Here is a 15,193-nt window from a genome sequence, read left to right as displayed (position 1 = left end):
ATAATTGCATTCTGGAAAGGTGTGATTCAACGCAGAGTGCAATAATAGGCCTATCCCAGTCCTTCTGCTTATTAGATTCAGGAAGAGGGTGATCCGCAGAAATTCGTGTCCTCCATTCGATGATTGCATCATTAAAAGAAGAGTCGGGTTTTAAAGAATTGGGATTTATTATGTTTTTAGTTAGTAGGCAACTGGATATAAAGGCCGTTAAGGCGAGATCGGATGGAGATCTGAGGCCCAGACCTCCCATCTTTGTGGGTAAAGAAGCTTGTGTCCAAGCAATTTCATTGAATTTAAGATTTAGAATGTTTTCAATTTTTAATTCCATTATCATAAACTCCAAGTGGAATGGGGAATTTAAATATGGCGGTTGAGCGAAGTGCGTAAAGAATACGGGGAATATTGAAAAAATTTTTCACCAGGAAAAAGGCTTTATGAGAAGGAAGAAGGGAAAATAAATCTGCCAGCTCTAATAAAGTATCCAAAGTGGACTGAAGAAAGAAAGAAATAGCAGAGTTACCACCAACAGGGGCTACCAGATGATAGAAGCCTTCAAGAGTCGTTAGTTTGAATTTGTTAGTATTAGGTTCGATTGTACTGATAGGGATAAATTCTGATTTCTCTGGATTAATGGAGAGTCCTATAACTGATCCGGCCTCCTTGATGATGTTCACGGCTTTATTGACTTCAACATTGGATCCTCCAAGGATACCATCATCAATGTACCAGGAATGCAAGGATAATGAGCAGACAGAATTAATGGATTTAATGATGTCATTAATACCTAAACAAAAGAATAGGGAACCTAGGGGGTCTCCCTGCTGAATGCCCTCGACGGAAGGGATTTTAAAGGTATCAAACAGAAGAGTGGAGGGCTGTTGATAACGTGAGTAAAAAAACTTAGTGTAACTGGGAAAATGATTACTTGAGGAACTCAAAAAGGAGTTCCGGGAGAGTGTGTTGTAAGCATTAGAGAAATCAATTTTTATCAAGGATTCATTAGAAGGTAAATTTTCAAGATATAATCTGGACAAATGTACAACAGCTTCACAGCCACAGGGGATTCCGACACCAAGTTGGAAGGGACTTAGGAGACGTGAAGCATCATGCTTAATTCGAGATGATATCATCTTGGCTACTAATTGACGAAAGGTAGAACCAATGGCAATGGGTCTGATATCATTATTAGGTTTTTGAAGTGCAATTAGCCTGGCACCAAAGAGAGGTGAAACGAAATTTGGAACCTCACCGTTTAAAATTTTGTTGCAGAAGTTTGTTAATTTGGGGAGAACGGTTGTTTGTGAGCATGTAGAGGGGGAAGTGATGTCCTGGAGAAAAATGGGGCGTATGCCATCGAGCCCATGAGCGGAATCGCGATGAAAGGAGAGAATGGCTTTCCTCACTTCTTCAGAAGTAAAAAGAGAAGCCCGAGTGAGGTGGAGGAGAAATAGGGATGATGTTGGCTAAGGGGTGTTTTTGACATAACTTTAAATAGGAGGACATGGATGGCTCAGCTAAAGAGTGATGTGTGGACACCAATCTGAGTGCTCCTTTAATATTGAGGTTGTCAATTTTCTTGCAGATCAAATTGGCCTTCAACTCTATTGGTGAGAATCTTCTTTTGTTTAAGACTGACTGTGAGATTTTGTTTTCATGAAGATGGGGGTTCTTCATCGAAGCAGCATCCTTGATTTGCTGAGTGAGGGATTTAGGTGAATTTTTGTCAGGCACTCTGAAAGTATTATATCCAAAATTTAGGAATTTTAGCCATTCTTGCTCATTACTAAAGTTTTGCAAAAGAGAGGATAGGCAGTCAGCAAAAGATTTAGCAACAGACAATCTAGCACCTTTGGGGATCCTTGAAATAATATTTGGTTTGGGATGATCAGAAAAAAATAACTGAGAAGCTGGAATTTGGATTGTGGTGAAGTGGAACAGAATTTTCTGGGGGGATAATCAAAGTATTGGTAAGGGAAAAAGGAACGTGGCCTGAGTGTGAGCATCTGAGTGAAGGAGGACCATGGACTTGTAAGCTTCCATTTTTCCTTATAAGTACTGATTTTTGACGAGAGGGACAGATTTGTGATGATGACATACAGGGGATGGTAAATTAAGTATTCATGTAGTAGAAAAAATTAATTTGACTCATACAATAACTATAGGCCAGCAACAATTTTGAATAATGAGGTTATTATTGATTATTTTGAATAAATTCATTAATAATGATAAGAATTCAGGAGAACTTTTTGGAGTAGTAAAAATTATAAATGCATTGAAAATTATATACATTTTTAAATAAGAAAAATCAAATACTAAATTCTTGAAAGAATAAATTAAAATTGGAAAAATTGAAATATAAATACTTTTTGAGTAATTGGTTATTTTTTAAAATTATGTAGGTATGTGTTGATCTTATATAAATTTAAAGAATTAATCTTAAATTTGAATAGTTAATCTTATATTATAAATTGATGTGTTTGATATAATTTAACTATTCACAAAAAACGTGATATTATATATTTTTCAATTAACTTTTTTTATATATACTATGTTTTTAGACATAATAAGATAATAAAATATTTTAAAAAATAATTAATTTGAATAGCTTATTTCATGGTGCCCCGGTTACGGTGGTACGTTTTTCGTTTTTCTTTCTCTTTAAAAAAATAAAATAAAGTAAAATAATAAAAGTTTAAAAAAAAAATTAAAAAAATATCCTTACCTTGAATTCTTTTGTAAAAATAAAAGGTAAAGGAATTACTTATCAAATTCGTCTTTCGATATTGGAGATGATAAAAGGACAAATAAAATTTTTTTTGACTTTTCTTTTCGATAGTCAAAATTTTATCCAAATTTACAAAATTATAAAAGGTAAAAAAAAAAATAAAATAAAATATATATATATAAATAAAAGAGTAATATGATAAAAAATAGTTTATCATCAAAATCTTTCAATTTCTACGTTAGGATGTTTTGTTTCAAAGCTTTTAACATACCGCACTGCATAATTATTGATAAGATGTTGAGGGAAATGGGAGGATGCAGTAGATTCTCTTATGTCCGAAATAACAGGACGAATGAAATTCACTTTTACTTTAAAACCCTCCGAGAGATGATTAATACTTATATGTCTCTTAATGGAAAGCCTTACGTTTTTGATGAAAATAAATTCATTTTTATATTTTGTGCAATTACGGAATATTATAAATTAAATGTTAAATCTTAAATATCTTTGCAAACATTATACGCTTTATATATTTGACATACTACATTTATAGGGTATAGAAAATTTTCGCTATGTTACATTATTAAATAAAAATTTACGCGATGCTTAACAGACATAAAAAATTTTTTTTATTTTCCTTCATAACTTAAAGTTGTGACGAGTCAAGTCTAGATATTTATAGATAATTCAAATTAAAACTTAGTGGACTATATCCTCTTTACGAATTTGAATTAAAATTTTTATAGATAAACTATTGAAACTTAGTGGACCACATTCTCTTGATTAAAATTAAAATTTTTTTTAGACAACTTAAATTTGATTTTAATGGACTACAATGTTTTGCTTTTACGATTTTAAAAATTGAAAGTTTACTTTACTTAAATAAAATTTTATCATGGACGAAAAATTAACTCTTACACACACTCAATATGTTCCTAAATTTCCCAAGTTATCAGGAAAATTATCTGAGACTTATCTTAACTTAATTGAAACATGCTTTGAGGGACATATCGAGTCAGACTCATCTAAAGTTAGGACACTACTATGTAGCTTACCAATTGAGATTGTAGACCAAGTTACGTCGATATGTTCTAAAGCACAGTTAAAAGACTTTAATATTGTTTTGGTAAATTGAAACTGTTAATTCCAAGTGAGGACATTAATGTAAATATAAAGAACTTTAACTTAGCTGTACAAGGTGCCGAGGAGTCCTTCCATACTTTTTATTTTAGGATTTCAAAACTTCATAAAAGATGCGATTTTGATAACGATACGAGAATGATTGAGAAATTAATAACTTGTTCTTTAAATGATAATATCAGAAGGAAGTTAAATAAACATAAGCACGAAGGCTTAGATAAGATGATGAAATTAAGAGTTGAGTTAGATGGCAGCAATATTAAGCTGGAGATTAGCGATACAAATTATATAGATAAAAACGAAATTATAAAAAATGATTCTAAAACTTTTAATAGTAGGGAGAATCTTAATAATTTTAGGCCAAGTGATATAAATAGCAGAAACTACCAAAACAGTAATTTCCGAAATAACGAGAGTCACTCTAGAAATTTTAGTAATAATCAATTTTCAAACAACTACAATTCAAGCAATTTTGGTAGGAACAACGCTCGGCTAAATTATAACTACAATTCAAACAATCACGGTAAGAACACCACTCGGCAAGATTACAATAACAATTCAAACAATTATGGTAGAGGTACTTGGCAAAACAACAACAATTCAAACTATTACGGAAGAAACTCCATGTGGCACAATAACAATAATGCAAACAATTATGATAAAAACAATGCCTGGCAAAACAACAACAATTCAAACTATTACGGAAGAAACTCCATGTGGCACAATAACAATAATGCAAACAATTATGATAGAAACAATGCCTGGCAAAACAACAACAATTCAAACTAAAACGAAAGAAACTTCAGGTGGCACGATAATTGCAATTCAAACAATTATGATAGAAATAATGCTTGGCATATAATAGAGATGGTGGAAACAATACATGGAAAAACTATAATCTAAGAAAACAAATACAATATCATGATCAGAGCCAAAATAATAGCAACAATTGTAATATGAATATTGAAGAGATTGTGGAAAATAAAAATGATGTTACACAAAATAATAATGATAGTGATTTTAATATCAACAATTTAACCGAGCATAAACTTAATGACAATGCATTTATGACTTCCTTAAAAATAAACGATGTTACCGTTACAATGCAAGTCGACACTGGATCTAAATTCACAATTATACCTCATGATATGGCTAAACAAATAGGTATTAAAGATCTTAAAAAGTCCACTCTACAACTCAGAGCTTATGTTGGAAACTTAATTCAAATTATTGGCGTCACTCAAGTTAAAGTAACCTACGAAGGTATCACCAAACACTTGCAATCCGTGGTCGTTAAATCTAATAAAAATGCGTTATTGGGACGTATGTGGATTAATGCCTTTAGTAATATTTTGAACAAATTTATAGCAAACATTGATACCAACTATGAAGATGAAATAAAGAAATTAATAAAAGATTGCGAATCTAAACTGACTAAAAAACCGATCAACAAAGGGAATGTCAAGATATAACTACGTAATGACGCCAAACCGAAAATCATACCACCTAGACGGTTACCTTATTCAGGATAGGAGATGGAGTCATTGAGCCGGTAACAGATGTCCGATGGGCAAGTCCGATAACCGCTGTCTACAAGGATAATGGGAGCGTTAGGGTTGCGCCGACTTCAAAGACACTGTCAACCCAGCCCTTGAGGACTTCAGATACCCACTTCCAAGACTAAATGATCTTATCGCTAAGTTCAAGGAAGGGAAGAAGTTCACCAAGATAGATTTCAAGGATAGTTCCTACAAATTCCCATCGACGAAACCTGCAGAGACATATTAACTATATTTACACACAGGGGGTACTACCGGTTTACCAGACTTCCTTTTGGGTTAAAGACTTCATCTGCGATTTTTCAACAAATTATGGATCAAATTTTCGGTGACATGAAAGATGTCATATTTTATATTGATGATCTACTAATTACGGGAAGTAGTGACGAAGTTCATTTCAACAACTTAAAGAAGGTTTTTGAAAGAATACTATCTCATGGTTTAGTGCCTAATTTTGCAAAAAGCTTATTTTTCAAAAAAAGTCTAAGGTTCTTAGGACACGACATCGACGCCAAGGGGATCCACGCCAACCATGACAAGATCGAGGCGAATGCCGGAACCAAAATCAGCCGCGGAACTGTCAACGTTTCTAGGTATGGCCGGGTACTACAGAAAATTTTTGAACAACTTCGCTGAAATAGCTGATCCTTTATACAAGATTGTTAACAAAGAAAAATGGGAGTGGAATTTGGAACACTCCAAAAGTTTTGATGATCTAAAGACATTGATTAGTCTTCCTCCAGCTTTGACGTACTTTAATCCTGAACTACCTATCGGAATTGCGACTGATGCATCTAAAAGAGGTTTAGGAGCTGTTTTGTTTCACACTGAAAAAGATGGCAAAGAAAAACCGATAGCTTTTGCATCAAGAACTTTAGCAAAATCCGAAACAAACTATACCAATATTGAGCGTGAAGCTCTGGCCATTATGTTTGCTATCAAGAGATTTCAAGAATACTTGATAGGGACTAAGTTTACTATTGTAACGGATCACAAGCCGCTAATCCATATTTTCACCAAAGGGTTCAAAGATAATAGCACCATCAGGGGCGGACTGGCGACGCTACGGCCTCGTGGGCATTTTTTTATAGCGGCCTCATTTATATGGGGGCTTCGCCCCCTTCCCTTATATGGCTTCTTCGATTTACATGATTTTTATTACTACTTATTTTTGAAAATAAGTTCAAAAGATTTACATTTTTAGTAAAAAAAAGAATAGTATTTATAATTTATTTTTAAAAAATGCACATCTAAAATCATATTCACTACCAATATAAAATAATATTCATTGCACATATATATTTTTTTATATTAGATTTATAACGATATTGCACTATAAAATCAAATCATACATCTGTTAAATATAAAAATACATACTTAATATATCAAATCTATTGATTTTACACATATAATTATTGCAGTTATACAATATTACAGCGTATAAAATTGCTGCACTTATAAAATCAGGCACCGATCATATTGTAAATAGATATTAATAAAATTCAAATAAAAGAATTAAGGAAATATATAATTTTTACGTTAATAAATCTCTCATTAATTTTGAACCTTTACGCAAATATGCAGGAATATCTTCTAGTTCAATCTGCGCCAATGGTTCTCATTCAACTGACATCATTAAAAACGCTTCTAATTTTTCTTGGTCAATATTAGATCTCAGCTTATTTTTGTAATTTTTAATTTACTAAATGTTTTCTCGCAATTAATTTGCGTAAATGACAAAGTTAAAATGTATTCATATGCCAATAAATTAGTGTCACTTGTATGCATATTGCATCTTTTAAAAATTTCATACGCGCATATTCAATGTTACACTTATTATCACACTCTGAGTTATTATGATATTGTAATATTCCTTCTTCTTCATTTGACTCCTCACTTGTTCATACGATCATCTTCCATTTCATTTATTCTGCTACCATATCTTTGAATATACTGGCAAATGAACATTATTTGTTACGTAATTTAACACGCAATATATATATCTTTACTATTTATTTCATCAAGATAGAAATCCTGAAATCATACTTCTCAACCTCATAGGATTTTCCACACATTTTAAGAGGAAATTAAAAATTATTCTATCTGCTGAATATCCTCAGCCAGGGATGCGAACCCGACAAAATTTTTGCCCGGGTTCGGTTCGGGGTATAAAAAAAAGGTGGGTTCGGTTCGGGTTCGGTTCAGGGAAATATTTTTGAACCCGGGTTTGGTTCGGGTTCAAGAATTTTTGAGTTGATAAAAAAAATTCTATATTTAAATTATAATAAAAAACTAGACATAAATTTGATATAAAAAATAAATTTTTTATTTTATTTATAGGCAAATATAGTTAAAAATACAAAGCATATAGTCATGTATCAATTTTAAAAATTTTATTTAGACGTATTAGCATAATATCTTCCAAGAGTTGTTCACTCATCCTCGATCTATATGGTGAATGAATGAATTTCAAATGTGAAAAAGATCTTTCAACGCTAACCTATGTTAAATGTATTTATATGTGAAAATATGATAAATTAACTTGGGTTGCAGGAACAGCAAATAAGATTTTAGATAAAATATATAAATCAGGGTGTTCCAGCTTAGCAGACTCCCAAAAATGCAAAATATTTTCCTTCTTATCTAATCTTTTATAATCGCTAAATCCAGTAATTATTATTCCAATACTTTTCTCAGCAATCGTTGGCCCTCTTTTAAGTATTTTCTCCTGCCTTTCTTTAAGTTGTATCAATTTCTCTAAATCATCTTCTTGTTCAATAACTTCATCGGAACTAATATCATCAGATAAAATCGGCGTTGTTAAGCTTTTAATTCGTCTCCATAAATTGACAAGATGCCTTTTCGCACAAATCTTATCATCATCACTAAGTAATACCTGTAATATTTAAGGATTTATATTGTTTATATTTAAATATTCCATAAAATAACAATTTTAATATAAATCTAAAATAATTAATTTACTAAGCTTTTAATTAACCTTGTATCTTGGGTCCAGGTATATGGCAGCTAAGAGAATTTCGTTCTTTATAAACCTTTCTTCTCTGTTTTTAAGACAAGAATATAGTAATTGAGCAAAATGGTTTGGATTTTTTTCCAGTTCGATGGAGCATCTTAACCATGCTGCATAAAAATCTGTCAGTGTTAACTGTTCAGATTGGAATTGTTTGGTTGCGATTTTTAGCGGTTTTAAAATTTCAACAATCGTTATTATCTCTTTCCAATCTTCAGTCAATAAATAATCAGATTGCTTTGAAAAAAATCTTCGATATTGGGTTTTAGTAAAATCAGCCTTTCTAACATATCATGGGTTGAATGCCATCTGTGGCAATCTAACACAGGCTTAGGGAGTTTCATATTTTTTAATAACTTTTGGTAAGTGGGATGTCTTAATTTTAAATTTAGGCTCCTAGCTTTTGCAATGGTTTCCACAATAGGTGATAATTTTATAGCATCTTGAAGTGCCAGCTGAAGTGTGTGAGCTGCACACCGTACACTATAAATCGGATAGGATATAACAGTTGATAAAAAAGTATTTTGTATATCATCAATATCATATTTATATACATTTACATCCATATTTTCCTCATCTGCTGATTCACTCCTTATATCATAATCAGTTTCAGGTTGCAGGAGCTTTATAGCTCTTAAAAAATTACAACCTTTATCAGAAGTAATTGTGTATATTTGTTCAATATTAATTTTAAATTTTAGTAAAGTTTTTAATATATTCTCTTTTATATATTCTATTGTACATCTCTCTTTCAGCTCTACAATTCCAAGAGTCCTCAAATTTATAATGGACTTTGATATAAATTGAATATTTACACCAAGAATTGACCTATCTAGTCGTTGAACTGTATCAACTTTTAAACTTATTAATTTTCCTTCTACCTCTCTCGATATTTTGTCTCTAATTGATTGGGCTGTTTTATTAATAGTTCTGGATAAATTTTCTTTGTTTATAACTAAATTGAGCCCAGATAGGAGTGGATTTATAATTCTTTGAAATCCCGAATCTTCAATAATTGATAAAGCCATTTACAGTAACAAGTTCTAGTATAGAACTCATCAAATCTTTAGATGATATATTTATACTTATATGCTTTTTTGGAAAAAAGGTTTCTATATTAATTTTAGGTTTTTTTGTCAATAACAATTCCTGATATTTGGTTTTTTCATTTAAATAATTTAAATATTCATTGTTGTGATTTCTTTCCAGGTGTCTTTCTAAATTTGACAAGATTACCAGACATTTTTACTTTGCAATAAGAACATATTGATTTTTTTTCTATTGTATTAAGGGTAAAATGCTTATCAAATATAACATTATCTTTAATCTTAAATCTATAAAAAGAGAACAATTTTTTTAAATAGCAATGATTTCAGAATTAAAAAAGAGATATTTATAAATTTAATTTCATTTATAATATGCACTTCATTAATATCTTGTAAAAATTAATCTGAACCAAAAATAAATGATTAGCACATATAAATTTTAAAATCATTTTAATAAGTTCACAAAAACTGCCCTACATTTAACAATTTTTAAGTTAGATGTTTAGAATTTTTTAAATTAACAATATAATAATTTTTACTTTGATTTGTTAACCATTTTCTTCTAATTAATAATCTTTAAGAATAATAAGATAAAAATTTAAAAATAAATGGCGTAAATTAATTCAATTGTTTAAAATATACACTGAACCCGCTTGAACCCGGGTTCAAATAAAATTCTTGGGTTCGGTTCGGGGTTTTGAAAATTTTATAAATGGGGTTCAGGTTCGGTTCGGGTTCAGAGTTTTTTTCTAAAAACCCGGGTTCACTTCTCCGGGTTCGGGTTCGGTTCGAATCCCTGTCCTCAGCAATATAAGATTTGCAATCTAAATTTTAAATAGTTAAACATTTTAAAAGGGGGTATATCATTAAATTATTTTTCTGGCATCCCCTTCCTTTAGAGCCTGGCATAATTTCCTTCTTTTTTCTTTTTTTTCTCTTTAGCTTTCACCTTTTCTGGTGGTAAGCTCCTTCAACATCTCTCTCCACTTTATGTTATTCATACAATCTCTTATATCTAATTTATACTTCTTTATATTGGCTCTAACTTTATGGCCCCATTGAAGTTTTGGCCTTCCTCTTTTACGTTTGCTCATCACTTTCAAGCTCTCAACCTTATTTCCTATGTAGTTCATAGGCCTTCTCATTGTGTGCCCATACCACTTAAGTCTGTTTACCATTAACTTAGTCTACCTTTAAACTACTTAGTATTCTTGTACTGCGCACTTTATCCTTTCTTGTTACCCCAGCAATCATCCTCAGCATTCTCATCTCCATAGTTTGTAGACTTCTCTCGTCTGATTCCTTGGTTGGCCATGTTTCCGAACTATATAGAATAGTTGGTTGTATTATGGAACTGTAAATTGTTCCCTTTAATTTATGTGGGATTCTTTTGTCAAATAGCACTTTTAACCACCCATGATTAATTTTACTCTTTATCTCTTTTTGCCGTTTGTTTGTATAGTGGAGCCCAAATATTTGCAGCTTTCAATTGCCGATATCTGCCATTCATTTATATCAATACTCTCTGTTTCATCTCCTCCTATCACCATATATTCCGTCATTTCTCTATTTACTTTTATTCCGTGCTTTTTTAGAATATTTATCTAATTCACTAATCTTTCTTTCATTTCATCCTTGGATTCGGCAAGTATCACAATATCATCTGCAAATATCATATTCCACGGGACTGTTTGAGGTATAGATTGTGCTAATACATCTATTACTTAATGAAGAGAAGTGGGCTGAGAGCCGATCCTTGATGAATTCCTTCGGCTATTGTGAAGCCTGCTGAAGTACCAGTTGTGCTACGGACCATTGTTGTATGGCCCATATACATATCCTGTATTATTCTTATATATTTTTCGGGAACCTTTTCTGGCGTAGCGCCCACCAGATAAATTTTCCGGGATTCTATCGAAGGCCTTTTCTAGATCGAGAAATTTTTTGCAGCGTTCTCAACTTATTTTGGCCAGATGAATTATTCTGTTTCACCTAAGCATCCATCCTTTAATCTGATTCACCGACCTGGATTTTATTTGATTTCAATGAATTAAGAACAAGAAATGTTGGCTATATTATTTCTACAATAAATCAATGTATAAAAATGTAATATAATGAATTAATCAAAACTTAGCTTTCACTCTACTCAAACGGAAGCGTTTTTACTTCATTTAAAAAAAAGCAAAGAAAAAAACGAGGTAATGATGTATAGCGTCAAGCGACGTTACTGGTATTTTGTGCATTAAATTATAGTAAACGACATGACAATTGTCAAGGAATGTGATATTCAAATCATAGAGATATTAAAAATAAATAAATGATAATAGTAAATAATGTGAACATAATAATATATTTTTTTTCTAATCGGCCTCTTTTTTGATATTTTCCTCTGATCGGCCTCAAAAATCGACATTTAACGCGGCCTCGTGGGCAAAATGCCCACCTGGTCTTATGGCCAGTCCGCCCCTGAGCACCATGTCATTAAGGTTACAGAAGTGGAGTATAATTTTGGGGGGTTACGACTTTAACATCAGATATAAAGCTGGTAAATACAATGTTGTTCCCAATTGCTTCTCAAGACTACCACAAGTAATTGATGATGACGTTATTGATGATATCGCGATTATAAATGACTTTGGCGATATACCTCTTAGTTTTGACCGAATACGTGATGAAACGTCCAAAGATTTTGAATTATCTCAAGTTATGAGTGACATAAGAAATAATGTGCCTATCCAAAATAAAATTTATGAAAATATTGAATACGAACTAAGTATCATTAAAGATTGTCTGTACAAATGCGACAAAATAATAATTCCGTCAAATCTGAGAAAGAACATACTGAAGGCGTTACATGAAGGTCATTTGGGAGCAGGTAAAATTAAATCCTTAGCCATAGATCGTATGTGGTGGTCTGGTATGGTCAACGACATTGACTTGGAAGTCAAAAGTTGCGATGATTGTAATAGTTATCATGACAATCCAAAGAAAATACAAAATCCATGGGTAGCAGCAACTAAATTATTTGAAAGGATACACATAGATTATGCGGGTCCATTTTTTACAAAGAATTGGTTGATAATCGTTGATGCTTACAGTAAATTTCCGGTTATAGTTCCGGTAAAGAGTATTACGACTGAATTCACGTTAAAGGAAATTTATAAAACTATTTCACTATTTGGTATACCTGAAACCATTGTTACAGATAATGATACCAATTTCACGAGCAAAGATTTTGAAAAATTTTGCAGCAATTATGGTATAAAACATGTACTAACGTCGGCCTACCATCAGCAATCTAATGGACAAGCTGAACGTATGGTGAGAACATTTAAAGCTCACATGAAAAGAAACATAAAGATTGACTTAGAAACTTCGCTGGACAGATTTTTGTTCAACTATAGAAACACGCCGAATGACACTACGGGAGTTACACCGTCCAAGAGAATGTTTAACCGCGACATTAGAATAAAGTGAGATTTATTAAAACCTTTGGAGGATAAAGTTGATGAAGTCAACATATGTTACCACGAAATCGAACTTTTAATAGAGGAGACTATGTTTGGTATAAGAAACAGGGTGATGATACGTGGTGCAAAGGCAGCATCAAGCTTAAAGAGAGTAACACCATGTTTCAAGTTTATACTGATAAAGGGATAGTAAGTAGGCATCTTGATCACTTAAGGAAAAGAGAATGTTACAACAGTTTAAAATATTATGAAATTGACCCTAAGAATTCCTCTAAGGGGGGGAAGTGTGGACACGAAGAATGAGATTAAGATACCAATTACTAGACCAATAAGAATTAAAAATAAACCTGATTACTTAAAAGATTACGTGCTTAAAATTTAAAAATAAAAAAAATATAAAACGCTAAAAATATATAACGCTAAAAATATAAAACGCTAAAAATATAAAACGCATAAAACGCTAAAAGTATAAAACGCTATGATTAACCTAACACCTAAAAAAATAATATAATAATCGTTATGATTTATAATTCCTTATTCTGGATTAAAATTTTATTATCATTCCTTATTACATATTTTTCCGAAATTCAAAATTTTATTCATGCATATTATTCATATATTTGATTTGATCAACTATTCCAAATTACATATTCCGATTTATTCCAAATTCCAATATTCGACTGGATTAATTATGAAACATGATAATAACAATTTTGAGAAATGTGAACAACATACGATAAGGATATCAAGCCTACAAAAAACGTACAAACTCATGCAACTCTAATAAACGATTTTATCAAACCTACGTGATAGAATCAAGCCTACGAGAACATTTGAGACTTATGCGCTAACAAGCTCTCGATGACTGCTGAGAAGAAGCTTCGGTCTTTGTAGAAGAGGGGGAATGTTGATCATATATAAATTTAAAGAATTAATCTTAAATTTGAATAGTTAATCTTATATTATAAATTGATGTGTTTGATATAATTTAACTATTCACAAAAAAACGTGATATTATATATTTTTCAATTAACTTTTTTTATATATATATACTATGTTTTTAGACATAATAAGATAATAAAATATTTTAAAAAATAATTAATTTGAATAGCTTATTTCAGTATGATAATGAATGAATGATTCATGTTGTTAATATAATTGTTTAGATTTCATATATAGCTATAGGAAGGATCCTAAAAATACTAGATTACAATCTTATAAACAGCTGATTGTGAATAAAAAGCTAAAAGCTTGGTAATTGCTAGTTTGGGAGAGAAAGATCCAAGGACATTATTGCAGCATGGTATGAATATGATCAAGGACTGATGGTTGTTTAGATACTATATTACTATTTTATTTATAACCTTATAAAAAGCTGATTGTGAATTCAAAACTGACTTGGTGCATGAGAATATATATTTAAAAAAAATATTAATCAAAAAAATATATTGAAACAAATTAAAATATATTTTAAAAAAAAATATAAAATAAATTTATAATAATAAATTATTATTAAACAATAATAAATCTCAAATAAATAATAAATTTATTAACTTGTAAAATAGAATACATTGCCTGATTTGATTTAACCCGGCAATGTGCACATTGCCTGAATATTTCGGCAATGTATACGTTGCCGAAATAACAAAATTACCCTGCCTACCATTACCTCACATTGCCGAATATTTCACATTGCCGATAACATATATATATTATATTTTACTAACTTATTGTTGGTAGTAGTGTTAAATGGCTCGTTTTGAGCCGATTTTTAAAAACGGCTAACTCAATATTTCGTCCAGAAAAATATTACGCAAGCTTCAAGATTTTGCTCATAGAAGGAACAAAGTCTAGGCATATATTATCGAAATCTCGAGACTTAGGCAATATTTTTCTGGCTAAAATATTGAGTTAGCCGTTTTAAAAAATCGACTCAAAATGAGCCGTTTAACAACACTAGTTGGTAGAATTTTAGACTTCGTGATTTTTGGAATATTTATTTTGCTCAGTAAAAGCCATCTCTTTCTTTGTTTGGCAATGATAGATTAACCAAAATTTGTTCAGCTATTAGAGGTTAAGATAGGACCTGTTTTCTAAAATAAAAACAAAATAAAAATATAAAAAATAATAATGCACTGAACCTGCATAGGAGTCAATATTAGGATCAACTCTCTAGGAATTGTGGGATTATCTTCAGATATTGGTAAAGCTAAAACAGATGT

General features: G+C 31.1%; 1 protein-coding gene across 1 annotated transcript; it reads left to right on the top strand.

The window, feature by feature from the left end:
- The first annotated feature begins 3,620 nt into the window (after positions 1-3,620).
- On the top strand, positions 3,621-4,654 carry LOC135924149 (probable ATP-dependent RNA helicase ddx42). The gene is made up of 2 exons (XM_065459199.1): positions 3,621-3,851; positions 3,902-4,654. Exons 1-2 carry the CDS (start codon positions 3,621-3,623, stop codon positions 4,652-4,654), a joined length of 984 nt encoding a protein of 327 aa, XP_065315271.1.
- The last annotated feature ends 10,539 nt before the right edge of the window (positions 4,655-15,193 follow it).

Source organism: Gordionus sp. m RMFG-2023, chromosome 2 (genome assembly GCF_954871325.1).
Source record: "Gordionus sp. m RMFG-2023 chromosome 2, tfGorSpeb1-WG-v2, whole genome shotgun sequence".
In the NCBI taxonomy this organism is placed as follows: Eukaryota; Metazoa; Nematomorpha; class Gordioida; order Chordodea; family Parachordodidae; genus Gordionus; species Gordionus sp. m RMFG-2023.
The sequence above is the reverse complement of the archived record's forward strand: the minus strand, read 5'-3'. Positions and strand labels throughout refer to the sequence as shown.

What these genes read in the sequence shown, in the direction of transcription:
- LOC135924149 (XM_065459199.1), top strand. Translation starts at nt 3,621, where the DNA reads ATGGACGAAAAATTAACTCTTACACACACTCAATATGTTCCTAAATTT. An exon ending in AAGACTTTAATATTGTTTTG is followed by an intron (nt 3,852 to 3,901) that starts GTAAATTGAAAC and finishes GTAAATATAAAG; the next exon opens with AACTTTAACTTAGCTGTACA.